At 35.2% G+C, this 15,885-nt stretch overlaps 1 protein-coding gene across 4 annotated transcripts in view; it reads right to left on the reverse strand.

The window, feature by feature from the left end:
* The window catches only part of ARFGEF1 (ADP ribosylation factor guanine nucleotide exchange factor 1), a 155,344-nt gene that overhangs the window by 29,760 nt on the left and 109,699 nt on the right, over positions 1-15,885 (reverse strand). For all 4 annotated transcript variants that reach the window (XM_026495932.4, XM_057308132.1, XM_057308133.1 and 1 more), the window contains 6 exons: positions 15,046-15,217; positions 12,963-13,114; positions 9,015-9,143; positions 7,968-8,126; positions 7,356-7,506; positions 2,526-2,616 (listed from right to left, as the gene is read on the reverse strand). In XM_026495932.4, the coding sequence (XP_026351717.2) occupies positions 2,526-2,616; positions 7,356-7,506; positions 7,968-8,126; positions 9,015-9,143; positions 12,963-13,114; positions 15,046-15,217 (854 nt within the window). The remainder of the gene's footprint in view (positions 1-2,525; positions 2,617-7,355; positions 7,507-7,967; positions 8,127-9,014; positions 9,144-12,962; positions 13,115-15,045; positions 15,218-15,885) is intronic.

The following is a 15,885-nucleotide window of genomic DNA, read 5'->3' on the forward strand; positions in this document are numbered from 1 at the left end:
GGCAAGAGAACAGAGCTATGTTTCACAAAAAGTCTATGAAATGGATTCTACATTCCTTATATGAAAAGCAAAGGACAGATGCACGAGAATCTTGTGTTAATATTAAAAGACATGTCCTGAAAACCATGAGCAGGAAAACAAAATGACAGATTACCGCTTCAGCCACAAATGAAAAGCAATGCAACAATACCAAAAAAAAAAAAAAAAAGTTGACAAAACCTGCAGATTCTGGACCACATAAACTTTAAACTGTACACAATACAGAGGCAAACTAAGTTACCGTATATGCAAAAATTTTTCACAGTGAAAATATCAGAGGTAACATTTATTTCTAAGACCTAATCAGAAGATATTTATAAGCAAACGCAGTTGGAGATGAGCTACATGTATTTTCTGATAGGAGAGAGAATGTTCCAAGTATAAAGCTAGATCTGGTGTGCTTAAAATTAATAAAAAAACGAACTATGGTACTGTTTTTTAACTTTTAGTGGTAACTCATTCTTGGACAAAATCTATTCCTGCACAGTTAAAGTAGCTTTTAATAGAATCATATATTTTTTTCTCTTAAGAAACAGAAGCTATAAATAAGCAAAAACAAACAAACAAAAAAACTTTGATTTTTCATGTTTACTTCCTATACTTGTCATAACAGATTATTCAGAACAACAGACCTAAGGACAAGAAAATGACTTGTTCAAAGATAAGTACAGAACTTTCCAGGATGATGCCTAACAATATTCGCACTAGTGACTTGAATACCTAGGTTATCTGACTTAGCTTATGAATTTAGAATCGGAATATTACATATGAAAATATACTCAGATACTGAGAAAGGAATTAAGAAGAAACTTTAATGAGAAAGTGAAAAGCACCACACAAGAATATAATCTTATAGTAAACCAAAGATGTAACTTTTAATGCTTTTATTGTAAGCTAAAATTTAAATGTTGAGGTTTTGTATAAAATTGGACATTGGATTTATGTTTGCAGAAGTTATCTGATGGTGCATTTGAGACAACAAAGTACTAACAGAATTTGTGTTAAGACTCCTCTAAAATATGTTAAATTCTTAAAATGGAGACGCATATCATTTACTCAAATGAGTGTTATGTCTCCCTTCAACAAACAGTGGATGGATGGATAAATTAGAACTGGCTATGGTCATATAAAATAGACTATGGAAATAAATAGTAGGTAAAATGTTAACTCTTGCCTGAGGAGATTCTCATAATGAGTGAAGAGGATTTTTTTGCAAGGCAGGAAAATCATTTGGAAACAAGCTACCCTGAAAGCAGAAGGGCAGACATTACTACACTGCTCTCCAGTTGGACATGCAGGCAGAGATGGAGAGGGTAAGAGTGTATGCTCAAGAGACATGCTGCCTGAGTCTATGTCCTGGCACCACGTCTCAAAATTCTTTGCGGATGAAACCATCCCTGCAACAATAATCAAGACAAGATTATTTGTGGGGATGAGCAAGTTATTTAGGCCCCCTCTGTCTCAGTTTCCTCATTTATAAATTAAGGACAATAATAATACCCATCTCATGAAGTTACTGGAAGTATTAAGTGATAAGTAATACCTGGAAAGTACTTCGAAAAGTGTCAAGCACATGGTAAGCCTTCGAGCTATATAGGGGGTGTAAGAGGATATGCAATCTTTCTTCAGCCTTTACAAGGAAAAGGCAAATGACCTCCTTCCCTTATTAAAAAAAAGGTTAGCAAGTGAAGATTAAGAGTTCTTTTCAAAGAAAAAGTTGTAGGGAATATTTCCAGGGTCAGCAGCCACTGAACACTCTATAGTTCAGTCTGTACTTAAAAGCAAAAAGTTTTATCTGACGTAAAATTCTGGATTAGCGTAAGTCTTCAAGCACCAAGAAAAATATATGTGTTATATTTCTGAAAGTTTCATTAGAAGTAATAAAAAAATTTAAATGTCAGTGTTGTAAAATATTAAGTTTCAAATATTTGGGCATTCATCTAGAAAAAGCTAATCTTCAAAAGAACACTTAGTATGGATTCACTTTTAGAAAACAAACTAAAAATGAGGAATATTTGGTAATGTATATAATATACAAACTCTGAAGTCCTTTCCAAAGAAGCTTGCAATGAGAATTCCCAGCAATCCTTCATTTACCCATAATGCAGTTTTATATCAAACAGAACTTGAAAGACAGATTACACTCCATTTTCATATAGGGGAAAATAAGAGCAATTAGTTTCCTACAAAGAAAATAAAACACGTTCTTTTTCATCAAGATTACTGTTTCCCTAAAGCTCACTAATATCTATTTTAAGTTAAATTTTCATACTGTTTATCTCCTTCCTATATTCCATGATCTAAAGAGCAAAATAATAGGCTTCTTCATCAAAATCACCATGTATCACAATATAATCTTATATTATTTAAGGAAAGTTATTTTGGCAATAACTTTTCTTTTTTTAATCACTACAGAGCAAAATGTACCTAAATGCTACAGAATTATACAGTAGTCATTTGAAAAGGGAATAAAATGAATACCTTACCTATCTACAGCAACAACAACACTTTGAGAACTGGTTTCTCCGATGGATTCCTGAATACTTGCTATCTGCTTCCAGTCCACATTTCCTCCAACTTCCGTACATAAAAGAGAGTCATTTCAGTTAGAAAATAATTCACTGGAAGAATACACTTATAGTTCTAAAACGTATTTCGGAAATCAGTTATTTTCCTAATGGAAGAAATAAAGCTTTTGATAAATAATTCTTTTGGCATCAGTGACCTCTATCAAGGCCAAATGAGCTTAATTAGCTATACTAAGTGGCATATAGGCCCGGATGGTTATAAAGACAAATTGTGCTTCCAGAGATCAACAAATTAGGGGCACTGAGAATTCAGATCACAAATTTATGACAGTAGGCATAATTTCCCTTAATGTTTAAGAAACAGCACTAACTGCAGCTTCAGTGTTATCTTCTTAGGATGATTCCCAGTTCTGTATAATTAGATCTCCCTGACATTTAATCTCTAGTCCTCTATTTACAAATGCTTATTGGAAATTTTAACTGTATTTTCTAATATCGTCTTATTCAAAAGAATAATTTCTCTTCCCCCCCAAAATTGGTTCCATATGCTGGACAATAGAGCAATTTCCCCAGTTTTCAAACTCTTTCAAACCTCACAATCATCTTTGGTATCTTTCCCCTCCTCCACCAGTCACTAAATCTTTCTTTTGACCTGTTTCTGGCATCATTCCTTCATTTTCATTCCTACTCAGTTTAGAGCCTTGTAATTTCAGGGCTAGATTATGGATAATTTCCTGACTGCTTTCCCTGCTGCTAATTTTTCCCCTCTTCAATCTCTCTTTCCAGTCTCCTGTCAGGTTAATTTTTCTATATCATCACATTCATTTTGCTTACTATTACTTTCAGAATAAAGCATAAACTTTTTAAGCCTAGCATTTAAGGCAGTACCCTCCAACATTCTAGACATTACAGAATCCATTCAGGCCATCCCTCAACTGTCTAAAACCCATTTGAGTTTTCAGGAAGGAGTCCTCCCGTTGTTCCTCTGAACTAAGCATTTACTTAAATAAGTAATAGTCAAATCAGGTTTTCTTCCATATAGTTTCACATAAATTACTATAGGTGTGTTAATGTTGCATTCTGAGCACAATAAAAAGTTCCCTAAATTCTCTTCCAGGAACTGAACAATGTGAAAAAGATGTGATCCTTGACCTCAGAGAGTTTATCATTTACCAGGAGACACAGACTGAGACAGACGCATAACCAGCTTTAGTAAAATGTAATAATTACTTCATCGCTGAGATAAACTAATGACATATAATACAAGTTTTGCTAAATAGAACTAATTTTGGTAGGGGAAGGAAAATAGGGGTATTAGCTCATGGAAAGCCTTCATATATGATGAAATGATCAAATATTAATTCAAGTTGGACCTAGGATAATCATGTAGAAAAGGAGGCAGAAGGAATAGGAGCAGCATATATAAACTAATGGAAGGATGAACGTAAACATCATGTTTTAACATACTTGGTTACAGCCATAATGGAGAATCTAGCTGGGGACAAGAGAGAAGGGGAAGAACAGTAGTAGGAGATGAAGCTGGAAAGAGAGGCTAAAATTAAAACATGAAAAACCTTGACTGTTATGTTTAATGTATTGCTTTTGAAAACAGGGAATAATATGGGGCACCTGGGTGGCTCAGTCGGTTAATCGACTGACTCTTGATTTCAGCTCAGGTCATGATCTCGGGGTCCTGGGATCAACCCTATGGCGGCTCACCAGTTGGCAGGGAGTCTGCTTCTCTCACTCTCCTTCTTCCTCTGCCTCTCACCCCTGCTCGCGCACATGCGCGCGTGCTCTCTATCTCTCAAATAAATAAATAAATCTCAAAAAAAAAAAAGATTGAAAACAGGGAACAATAGACCTTTAGAAGCCTGACATAATGCAACCTGTTTTCTAAAAGATACTTCTGGTAGTATCTGTAGAACACAGCGAAATAGGAAGAGATACTAGAGCTGGAAAGACAAATAAAGAGTCTATTTCTATAATACAAGTGAACAAGGAGGAAAGCCTCAAATAAGTGACAGAGAAATGGAGTGGTTAGAGAAATAGTGTCAAGCAACACTTGAAGCACATTAGCACATTACAGGAATTTAATGAAGAAAAACCTACAAGAAAAAGCAATGCCCATCATCACTAACTTCCTTTGTGTATCATCTGAATGTCCTTCTTAGTAAGCTTTTTTTTATATTTAAGAACTTTTATTATTATATTTAAATTTAATAATCTGTAATCATTAAGAAATATAGAGGAATAAAAAAATACAAAATGTTTGGCAATCCAAAGAACCTATTTCAAAAACACATGAAATCTTTCAAACATCTGTATAACACTGTAACATGATAGGCTAATAGTTTCAGCTTTACCAAACAAACTACTCAAAAGCACAAATACTCAGATAAAAAACAAAGAGGTAGGAGTGAATATTCACTTAAGATTTATGATTTATATGTCCAAATCACTGAATTTTTAAACTTTGATATACACCTTAAAAGAACAGTATGCATATAATTCTAATAATCATATGCTACATTGGCGCCTGGGTGGCTCAGTCGGTTAAGTGTCTGCCTTTGGCTCAGGTCATGCTCTCAGGGCCCTGGGACTGAGCCCTGCATCGGGCTCCCTGATCAGCGGGGAGTCTGCTTCTCCTTCTGCCTCTCACTTGTGCTCTCTCTCTCAAATAAACAAATAAAACCTTTTTAATAAGTACCATATGCAATGTATTAATAATTACAAGTTTCACGTTTCCAAAAAGTGGAAGTACAGACTTGCATCGTATCAGTCAGAAAGTCAGATAAACATACACTATTAACGTGGTTACATGGAATACATGAGGTGGATGCTATCAATAAAGGAGGACACTTAATTTATTTTTAAAAAACCATATATATACAGATTAAACCTGCTCAAATGTCTGGACTACAGCTCTTCTAGCTTAAATTCTGACTACAGCATCCTGCTGAAGAAAACATCTGTTGCCTGAGCAAGTGACAGGGCACAGATGGACAGGGGTGGACATGTGCCACATTGGGCTAGCTGATAACCAATGAGATGGCCTGAAGGGAAGACTCTGCCCAACAGGGGCCAAGTCAACAGACTGAATCCCTCTAGGATGTAGACTCAAAAATGAGAGACCTAATCAATCAGGAATGAGTGGAGAATGGAGCAGGCCAAAAAGAAAAGTAGGTGAAATCTAGATAAAGCATGAAAGAGAGGTGGAAGAATATGGCTGGGTGCTTCGCTGGCTTGTAAGCCTGAACTTTTTATTTCATTTCCAGATTCAGAAAGTGTTTAGTTTTATCTAAATTCCCTTTTCCTGAAGTGCGACGGCAGGTCATCTCATATTCTTACAACATAAGTAGCACAATAATGATCAAATTAATTTTAATTTACTTTCAAGTATACTAGGAAACATTATCAGCAAGTATCATTATTTCTCTTGTTTGACTAAAACTTTTAGAAGAAAAAATATTCCACTGGTGTTTTCTTTTTAATGTAACCTACTTTTATTACTTGCCAAAATTAAGCCCTGGCAATTTGCACCTGTCATTTTAGCCTTCCTGTACGCCTCAGGCCTTAAAAAAAAAAAAGCCTTTCAAAAGTTACTGAATCAATCAATGCACATTCATTTCACTTGTTCGTAAATATTTTTCATCTGTATCTCAGATTCCCAGGTGATGTAAGTCACCATGAAGGTGCTCACCGGTTCTAAATCCTGCTGGGTCATCACGTTATCAGGTATACACCCTCGCCTCCCAGAACGACAGCATCTAAGATACAACTGGAGTAAGACAACTGCCCTGCCCAGCTGAAATATCACTAGGAAATAACTGTCCCCAGTTATTTATATAACTGGCTCCCATGTGGAGCCACAACATGGTCCTGGTGTTTCTTCCTCCTCTATGGATCATCTTAAAGGGAAATATTCCTAGATCTCATCTCTTTCCTCCTTCCCGCCACCCCCCACCCCATTCTCTTTAAGTCATGTCTCTAGATTTCTTGGATGGAAGTGGGGTCAGGAAAATGGATAGAGAACAATCCACAAACCATTAGTATACCAGCCACTGTGCTAAGTCCATTTATTCATATTCTTATTTAATCCTAAGACCTCTGTAGGTAGATATTACTATTAGTTTGCAGAAGTGGAAACCAAAGCTCAGAGAATAAAAGTAACTTGCACACAGTAAGGAAGATATACAAAAGAATTCAAACCTCAAAGCCAAAGACAGTCTAAATGTTGCTTCTTCCCTGGTGGTACTCTTTCCATTTATGACTCAAAATGTATTGTCTTTAGTTCTTTTGCAGCCATTCTCAGTAATATTTTCCTTTGTTCTACTGGGTTAAATCTGGAAGTTCCTGGCCACACTGAGCAGATAAGGAACCATGGGAAAGTTTCTATACCAGTGTAAGAGTTTGTTTAGGACTGCATAGTGCCTTTAAAAATATCCGAATGTGAATGCTTTCTCTCCAGTTGCCCCAAATGTTTATCATCTTATGCATGCCTTCACTCATTTAAATTACCTTAGTGTTAAAAATAGGTCATTTTAAATTGCACCTTTCTCCTACCCCCAACTATGAGATTTAGATTAAGGGTCACTTAATGTTGCAAACTAAATGAGGCAAAAATGGTCCAGTTCTCTACATGGTCTTCTTGCTTTTCCATAAGGTTAGCCAAAGAGCATTTTATCATGTCCTTCTAATTGTATTTCATTGCTACAATAAAGTTACATATATTGAACAAGTTAATAATCTTTGATACTTCATAAAGATAATTTGAAAAATTCTCACCTAATCCCAGACCCACAAATTCATCAGGAGCCTGGTCTTTTGTTCCAGTAAGGGATCCTTCCCTGCCCCGTACTGTTCCAGAAATGTATCGAGGTTTCACTCCAGTTCCTATAAGTTGTGCAAGCTCCAACTGACTGATGCACTTCAGAATCTTCATTAAAAAAAAAAAAAAAAAAAAAAAAAAAAATTCCAAGTTAAAAAAGATCGCAAAAATACTTAAGTGTATGGAGCCAGGATTTAAATACAAGCTACATTATAAATCATTATTAAAAGCTAGATAAACTTGGGGCGCCTGGGTGGCACAGTGGTTAAGCGTCTGCCTTCGGCTCAGGGCGTGATCCCGGAGTTCTGGGATCGAGCCCCACATCAGGCTCCTCCGCTATGAGCCTGCTTCTTCCTCTCCCACTCCCCCTGCTTGTGTTCCCTCTCTCGCTGGCTGTCTCTATCTCTGTCAAATAAATAAATAAAATCTTAAAAAAAAAAAAAGCTAGATAAACTTATCCTGAATATACTAATATTTTTCCCAAACACTTAAGCATGTCAGTGGGTAGAATATTTAGCATTAAATCATTTTATAAACCAAACTGCAAAGTTGAAAAAAAGTGCTTATACCTCATGCCACGAATTTCCTAAATAATTTCCATCTGTATGAGCCACTGTGATAAGTGTTTTTATTGTGTCAATGTTCTTCTGTTTCATTTCAGTAATACCAGAACTCACTGTAAGTAAGGTAAATCTTGCTAGTGCCTGGACATATGCATCTCTTTCCAGCTATAAAAAAGAGAAAAGTATACTTACATTGTTATAAACACAACAGAGTGATCTCTAATTCCCTACTGACAAACTGTTTACCTGTTTAGTAAGTTTTTAACTGACAAATTACATACCTCAAACTACAGTGTTTTTATTTAAGATGAAAAGGATGAATTTCTAAAATCTAAAGGCAATGGAGATGTCAAATCAAGAAGAGATTTTAGTGACAACAAATGAATTCATATAGTAAAAAACATTCCTGAAGTGCTTATGTTTCAAGTACTGTGCAGACTAGCAGAAACGTGATTTATAAATGTGCTCATTTTTTCTCTATAGCTAGGCTGTGCTTCTTAAGCCATAAGACTCAGAAATAAATGTGAAATGGGTTTTTAAAAAAAAAAAAAAGCAAGCAAGCTTCGGCTAAAATTTGTTATCAAAGTATATAAATTACTAGAAGGACCTGTCTCATGAAAATTAAGTACTAGATACTTGGTTCTCTTTAGAATAACTTTTCTTAGGTTTAAGTGAAGTTATAAGGTAATATACATAAGCACAGAAGTATGAAAAAATATGATTCAGTAAGTATGAACATGTAACATATTTAAATAAGATACTCAAATTAACATACAGAAATTCAAAGTCTTGAAATTTTGGATACGGCTAATATTCTATAGAGAAAAAAAATGTAAACCGAAGTAGTTATGATGAATTCCAGATGCATCAATATAAAACTACCCCTTCTGTCATGGTTTCTTGGAAACTTAGACATCAGACTCATTTAAATTCCATCATAAACTTGAAATTAGTTTTTAGTAAGTCAAACATAAAAAAATAATTTTAATTATAGTCATCACATAAGTAATTTATGTTTTTCAGACTTGCTACAAAGGCAAAATTCTTTGTTACCTGAATGCTGAAAATGCATGCAATTCTGATTGCACATCTTATACCTTCCAGGCAAAGAGAGGCTACTTCAGTATCATCACAATCTTGCAGACCCACACTAAATGCAGCCAGAAAAGGTGTCCAAGCCAACTAGAAAAATTAAAAATTTAAACTATATCATGAATATCAAGTGATAATTAAATTTTATGATAGTAGTACATTAATATTTCTCAAAGCTTCAGACAATAATGATTTGAGAAAGTTCTGGAAAAAAAAAGCAGTGAGTTTTTTGGGGGAAAAAATACATAATGTTGCCTGGGGTTAAATAAGTGGGACAGCAAGACTACAAATTCAGCAGAGGACGTTAGGTATATTTTAAGTGCAGCATCTATCAATTATTCACATCAATAAGAAATGGGAATTGTCAATATTCATAAATGATATTAGTTTTACCCCTACTTTCAGAACTCATCTCTCTCTGCAAGCTTGTCCCTTGCAGTATTTCACAGATTTTATTTCTAAGATAATCCTTTTAGTCATTTTCTACTTGAAATAATTACATTATTCTTTCTTCTTTAAGCTTGCTCCCTGGACATCATTTAGCCTTACTTTTTTTATAGTCAAATATTTCACATTGAAATATCAGTGATATCTCTGGTTCCTAGTTGGACAATACTTTAAAAATATAGTTCAATAAAATACTTCTTCATTATAAACTGCAAAATGAACAAACATTAACTTTTACCAGTCGGTAACACTGAATACCGAAAAATGTAATTTAAAATAAAAAAACCTAAGGACTACTGAAAATTCTGACATCAAAACATACATGTACACATTGATGTGTGCTTGTGTAACCTTGAATTGTCTAATATGAGTATTTGTTGCTTTTAATAGATTCTAATGAAGCAAAACTATATATCCACATAACCACAGAGATGAAAAAGATTTATACCAGTGTACTGTAAAAATGACAGCTGGAATTTTAAAAAGATCTAAAAAGTTTTTAAGATTAATAAGAAAAACATTACCCAAAGGATTACCCAAAGCTTTGTTTGCAACATTAGAAAGTTTAGAAGTAAAAAAGAATATAATCCCTAAACAAAGGAACATAAGCCACAGTACCTTATTTCTAGTCCTAGCTTTGCCACTAACTTAATCTCTCTGAACCTCATTTTCTACCTATTTAATACCTGGACTATCACTGTGGAAAGATCCTTTAGGAAGCATATGAAGTACAGTACGAAGTACCACATGGAAGTAATAAATTACATGTTCAATTTTAAGTAAAGAAACAGCAAATCTATTCAAACCTGTGCAGTATTTTATACAAGAAAAAGTATAAATAGTTCTTAAGCCAGTGAAAAATATGTTTAACTCCATTAGGAATTAAAGACAATGACTTCTCCTATCAAACTACACTAAATAATATCTAGGGGTCAGTGAAATTATCCATTCATACTGTATAAACCTTTGTAAAATACAATTTGGCAGTATTTAAAAAGATTCTTATTAATATTTATATCCCTTAATATTATATCACATCCTAGAAGTCTCTCATTTATTCTGCTACTAAGTCAATGCTTGTTTACTGAACACTTAACTACAAGCTAAGAATGGTGTTAGACATTGGGAAAAGTGAACAGAACATAGTCTCTTCCCTCATGGAACTTAAAGTCTAGTAAAGAGACAGATACTAAATTTTAAAATAAGTAAATGTATAAATACAAACTGTTATAAATACAATGAAGGATAACATAGCACATTATGAAAAGGGACCAAATTTGGATGGTGGGGGTAGGGCAGACCTGTCTGAGAAGGTATATTTAAAGCTGAAACCACTTGGGCAAAGAAGAAAAGAGCGTTCTAGACAAAAGACACAGCTTGTAAGAATGCTCTGAAGAGAAAATAGTTTAGGACATTCTAGAAACTGAAGGGGGGTGCCTGGGTGGCTCAGTCGTTAAGCGTCTGCCTTTGGCTCAGGGCGTGATCCCGGCGTTCTGGAATCGAGCCCCGCATGAGGTTCCTCTGCTGGGAGCCTGCTTCTTCCTCTCCCACTCACTGTGCTTGTGTTCCCTCTCTCACTGGCTGTCTCTCTCTCTGTCAAGTAAATAAATAAAATCTTAAAAAGAAACTGAAGGAATGCTAGTGTGACTGCAGCATAGTAAGACAGAAGAAATCTAGCAATGAGCCTGGAAAGGCAGGTGGAGCCAGACCACGTAAGGTTGTAGAAGTGGGTGTGTTAGTTTCACAGTATGATGCAAAGTTAGTGGGGGCCTTAAGGAAGAAGGCAACATTTCATTTTGTATTTTAAAATGATCATTCTGGCCTCTGTAAATGGACAAGAGGAGCACAAAAACAGACATTAAGGATACTAGTTAGGACACTACAATAATAAGAAACGAGGATGTCTGGAGAGGTTAATGGCAGTAGAAATGGTACTAAGAGGGAAGATTCTTAATGCTAGCTTAGAAGGTGTTTAAATAGGGGCGCCTGGGTGGCACAGCGGTTAAGCGTCTGCCTTCGGCTCAGGGCGTGATCCCGGCGTTATGGGATCGAGCCCCACGTCAGGCTCCTCCGCTATGAGCCTGCTTCTTCCTCTCCCACTCCCCCTGCTTGTGTTCCCTCTCTCGCTGGCTGTCTCTATCTCTGTCGAATAAATAAATAAAATAAAATCTTAAAAAAAAAAAAAGATGTTTAAATAAACTAGAACTAATCTAGAGAATACATAATAAAAGCTATTTATGAAGAATTTTTAATGATACAGGGAAATACTTCTGTGAAAATAGCAAGATACAAAATTCTACACATAGTATGGTCATAATTATTCAATTAAGATTTAAAAAGTAGTATATAAAAAAAGTGGTATATAAACACATCAACAGAAGTTTTTTTCTGAGTGATGGAATTATGGCTGGTTTCTTCTGTTTTTTTTTTTCCATTCTCTACCTCCCCCAACCAAAAACATTTGAGAAGAAAAACAAGAGTGTTAAGACTATTCAAAACAAAACAGAAAGCTGCCTTATAAAAATGTTTCATAATAAAGAGAAAGTGTTTCTTGTATTATTTCAAAAGATAAGGCTAGTCATACTCCACTATTCCTTCTAACAATGCCTCCCCTAGGCCTCTCTCCCCCATCGCACAATTCTTCATCAACTTTTGGAAATAACATTATCACACAGACGTTGAAGTAGAGGTAGAACCATAAAACTTTAGAGCTAAAACAAAAGCACAGAAATCTTGTAGTCATCTTTTACTGCCCACACATATGTGTACTTAGTATCTGAATGAGAACTCAAATTACAATCTTTAGCCTCCACAAACCATCCTACCACACTGTCCCACAAACTGGAATTACTTTACCCCTTTTCCCTTTTCAACCTTGACTAGACTCTCCTCTATATCCCTGTAATCCTTACCGATTCCCTGCTTACTTATTCTCACATTTTGAAGAAAGGATAGGAAAAAAAAAAAAAAACCAGGAAAACAAAGAAGGAATAGGCCATCAAATTTTAAAGAACCAGTAAGTATCATTCTTACTAGATCAACCTATAAACATAATAACGCTTGCTTTTGTTCCTCGCTCTATTCTCTGCACTCCAGGTATACTCAGAACTCTCATGTGAGTTTCTGGCAAGAAGTTCAAGATCACTTTGAAATTTTAGGTAAACTCTAAAGGTTTAAATAGAACTCATTTGGAGAAAACAAGGCCAAAGATTAATGATCATTCTCTGAAACCTTCCCATTCTTATTTCTTAAGGTCACACGCTTATTAATTGCCAAGACTGTATACCTTTTCTCATTCTCTTTAAGAAAAAATTTATATTTGCTATATCCTAAATAACATTGCTTTTGCTTCTAGGTCTACACTAATGGGCTATAATCACTGTATTTCCTTAACTTAAAAACACGCTGAACAAGGTTACATATAAATGTATACTGCGACCAAAAGTTATTAGTAACTTTTACCTTAAACATGGGTCTCACGTGCTCCAAATGTGTTGCACTTGTAAAAGGTGCCTGAACATGGCTCACGGCTTCCATGAGTGCTTTTGCGGTCTTGGCCATCTGTTCCATTTCTAAGTTATACAGAAGCCTTCTTTGTTTTTCACTGGCTACATCTGAAATAACAAACACTATTAGCATTTAAAATATAAAGCATTTTATATGCTTTTTTACTATAAAATAAATACCACCAATTAATAGGTATATTCTTAAAAACCCAAACACAAAAGGTCATATAAGGTGCGATTCCATTTATATGAAATATCCAGAGTAGGTAAATCCATAGAAAAAGAAAGCAGACTGGTGGTAGCCAAAGACTGCTGAGCGGAAGGGAATGTTAACTTCAATGGGTAAAAGGTTTTATTTTGGTAATGAAAATGTTTTGGAACTAGACAGACGTGGTGGTTGCACAACAGTGTAAATGTACTAAATGCCACTGCATTGTTCACTTCAAAATGTTTAATTTTACGTTATGCGAATTATAACAAAAATGGGGGGAAAATTCCTGAACTAAGAGTCGGGAATAAGTGGAAAACCTATAAGAAGGGAAGAGAGTAGGTATAAATCTGTCACAATGGAAATACTAGGGAAACAACCCAAATACGGGACGGGAGAATAGGAGGGGAGAGGTAAAAGGCAAGGGCATCCTTGGATGACATAGGCTTGAATGACGACTCCTGAGTTAACAAGAAAACAGTGGCCCTAACATTCCAGGATGACATCTGTATTTCAGTACACCTACATCCTTCCCATATCCTGCTTCTCACTGATACTCTACCACCATGGACAAAATAGGCCAGAGAAAGGAGGACAGGAATATGTTTTATCATGGGTCTGAAGAAGATAACTGAATCAGAGAATTGGCATCTATTTAGGTGTGCAAATGAAATCTTGAGCAATGTATTTAACAACATTGTAAGCAGAAGAGCTGAAAATAACATGACCAAGTAAACTGCTGATTGGTACTGGACTGCAAAATGAGCCAAAGACACCTAGTTCAAGATCTGGCTTCGCCACTCTTTGGGTTTTAGGTGTAGAGATTTAATAAAAGTTTTTTTGACATTATTCTCAGCTTATAGATTCCATGATTCTTAGTTTCTTAAGCTCTTTGGACTTCGGTTTCCTCATCTACAAAATGAGGGGAGTACTAAAATTCCTTAGAATCATCCTCTACATTATTCCAAAAGATAAGGCCACTTATACTTCACTATTCCTTCTAACACCTCCCTAGCCCCTGAATCTCATAGTTCTTCATCAACTTCTGGAAACACACATATCACATAGGCCCTTGTTCCTCTCCTGTCAACAGAATTGTGCTACTGCAATCTGTTCTGTGAGATAAAGCTTGAAATTTCATTTCCAGGTGGAGTGCTCAGAAAGGCAGGAATCTTCTTTCCGTATTACTGCTATATTTCTGAGCTACTACCCTCATCTTATTTTTTTAGTCAGATTTTAGCTTTGATTTAATCACCACTGTCCACATGTACAGAATGTCTAGAATGGAGCCAAGCCCACAGTTGGCTTCTCATGCTGGTTAGATCTAGGACCTCTATAATGATAATCTGTCGTGCATCTGAAGGAGTGATTTCCAACTCCGTGAGCAACCTCACAATCCTAACCTTCCCTAATTTGTTCAATCATCCCTACGTCCAGCTTGTTTCATGTGTAGTAATAGATGAACAGAGAGAATTGTGTTGCTTGTAGATGATGAAGAGGCAGAAAAAGACTGAGAGTGGAAGTCTGACTATTGGGGCTGCCTAAGCAGTCTTGCTGACATCCAAATCCATGCTGAGATTTACTGCTAAATTGACAAGCATATATTAAATGCACACGAATCCATGCAAATTACACAGCATTTTCTGTTAATCACTGGTTAGGGTTATTTTTACTCAGAATGTAGAAAAAAATTATAATCAGATTAGCAAACTGTATATTATAATATTTCTCATTAGAATAGTATCTGATTTATTCTAAATCAAGTGAAAAACCCTTAGGAAACCATATTTTCCTCCTGAACAATCAGAATTCAATTGATTTAGATACTTACTTTGCTTACTTGATTTTGTAGGGATTGTGAGTTCTTTTGTTTCTTTCATTGATATCTTTTTCCCAGCTATTTCATTATAGATAGCTGATAGATACTCCTCAGGAAGGTCTTTACTATCATTGATACCTCTATTCATCTTAATGTATTGTTCCTTTGTCATTTTATTTTTAACCTAGAAATGAAAAACCATTATAATTCTTAAAACTTACTTAAAAATGACTTCTATTTTAAGAATATGAATACTTTTACAACACAATATATAAATACTTTGAGGATAAGAAGGGGAAAATATTCAACAAAACATGTATTAAAATGAAAACAGTCATAGAAGATGAAGGCAATGTAGAAAAAAAAAACTAGCCTGGCATATGCTAATACACCTTCTCAGATGGGCACATAAGTAATTTATAATAAGAAACAGGGAAATCGAATAATGAAATTATTTGTTTTTGCCCAAGGTTTAAGAGCTCTACCAACAGTCTTTAAAAGACCATGATAAGTATTAAAAACATACGGTATCAAAAAGATCCAAATCTTAGTTTGGGAAAACATAAATACGTTGTAATGATTTAAAAGCTGATTTTATGTAACAGTGGATGCAAAGTAACAGCTGAATTCATTTAAAATCAGGTAACAATCTCCCTGACTGACTCAGCATGGCAAATGAATGTTAGGTGATCCAGGTGAAATATCCTTTGAACATTCTGTCTTGTTTAGAGTACTCTGAACAGGAATGTCCTGCAGCATACCTTGATCAATCTGTGGAGTATAAATCTGCAGTTTATAAGATGGAGCCCTGTCACCAAACTTGAGAACTAGCACAGTCAAAATGTTTTATAT

The sequence above is a fragment of the Ursus arctos genome, unplaced genomic scaffold (genome assembly GCF_023065955.2).
Source record: "Ursus arctos isolate Adak ecotype North America unplaced genomic scaffold, UrsArc2.0 scaffold_6, whole genome shotgun sequence".
NCBI lineage: Eukaryota > Metazoa > Chordata > Mammalia > Carnivora > Ursidae > Ursus > Ursus arctos.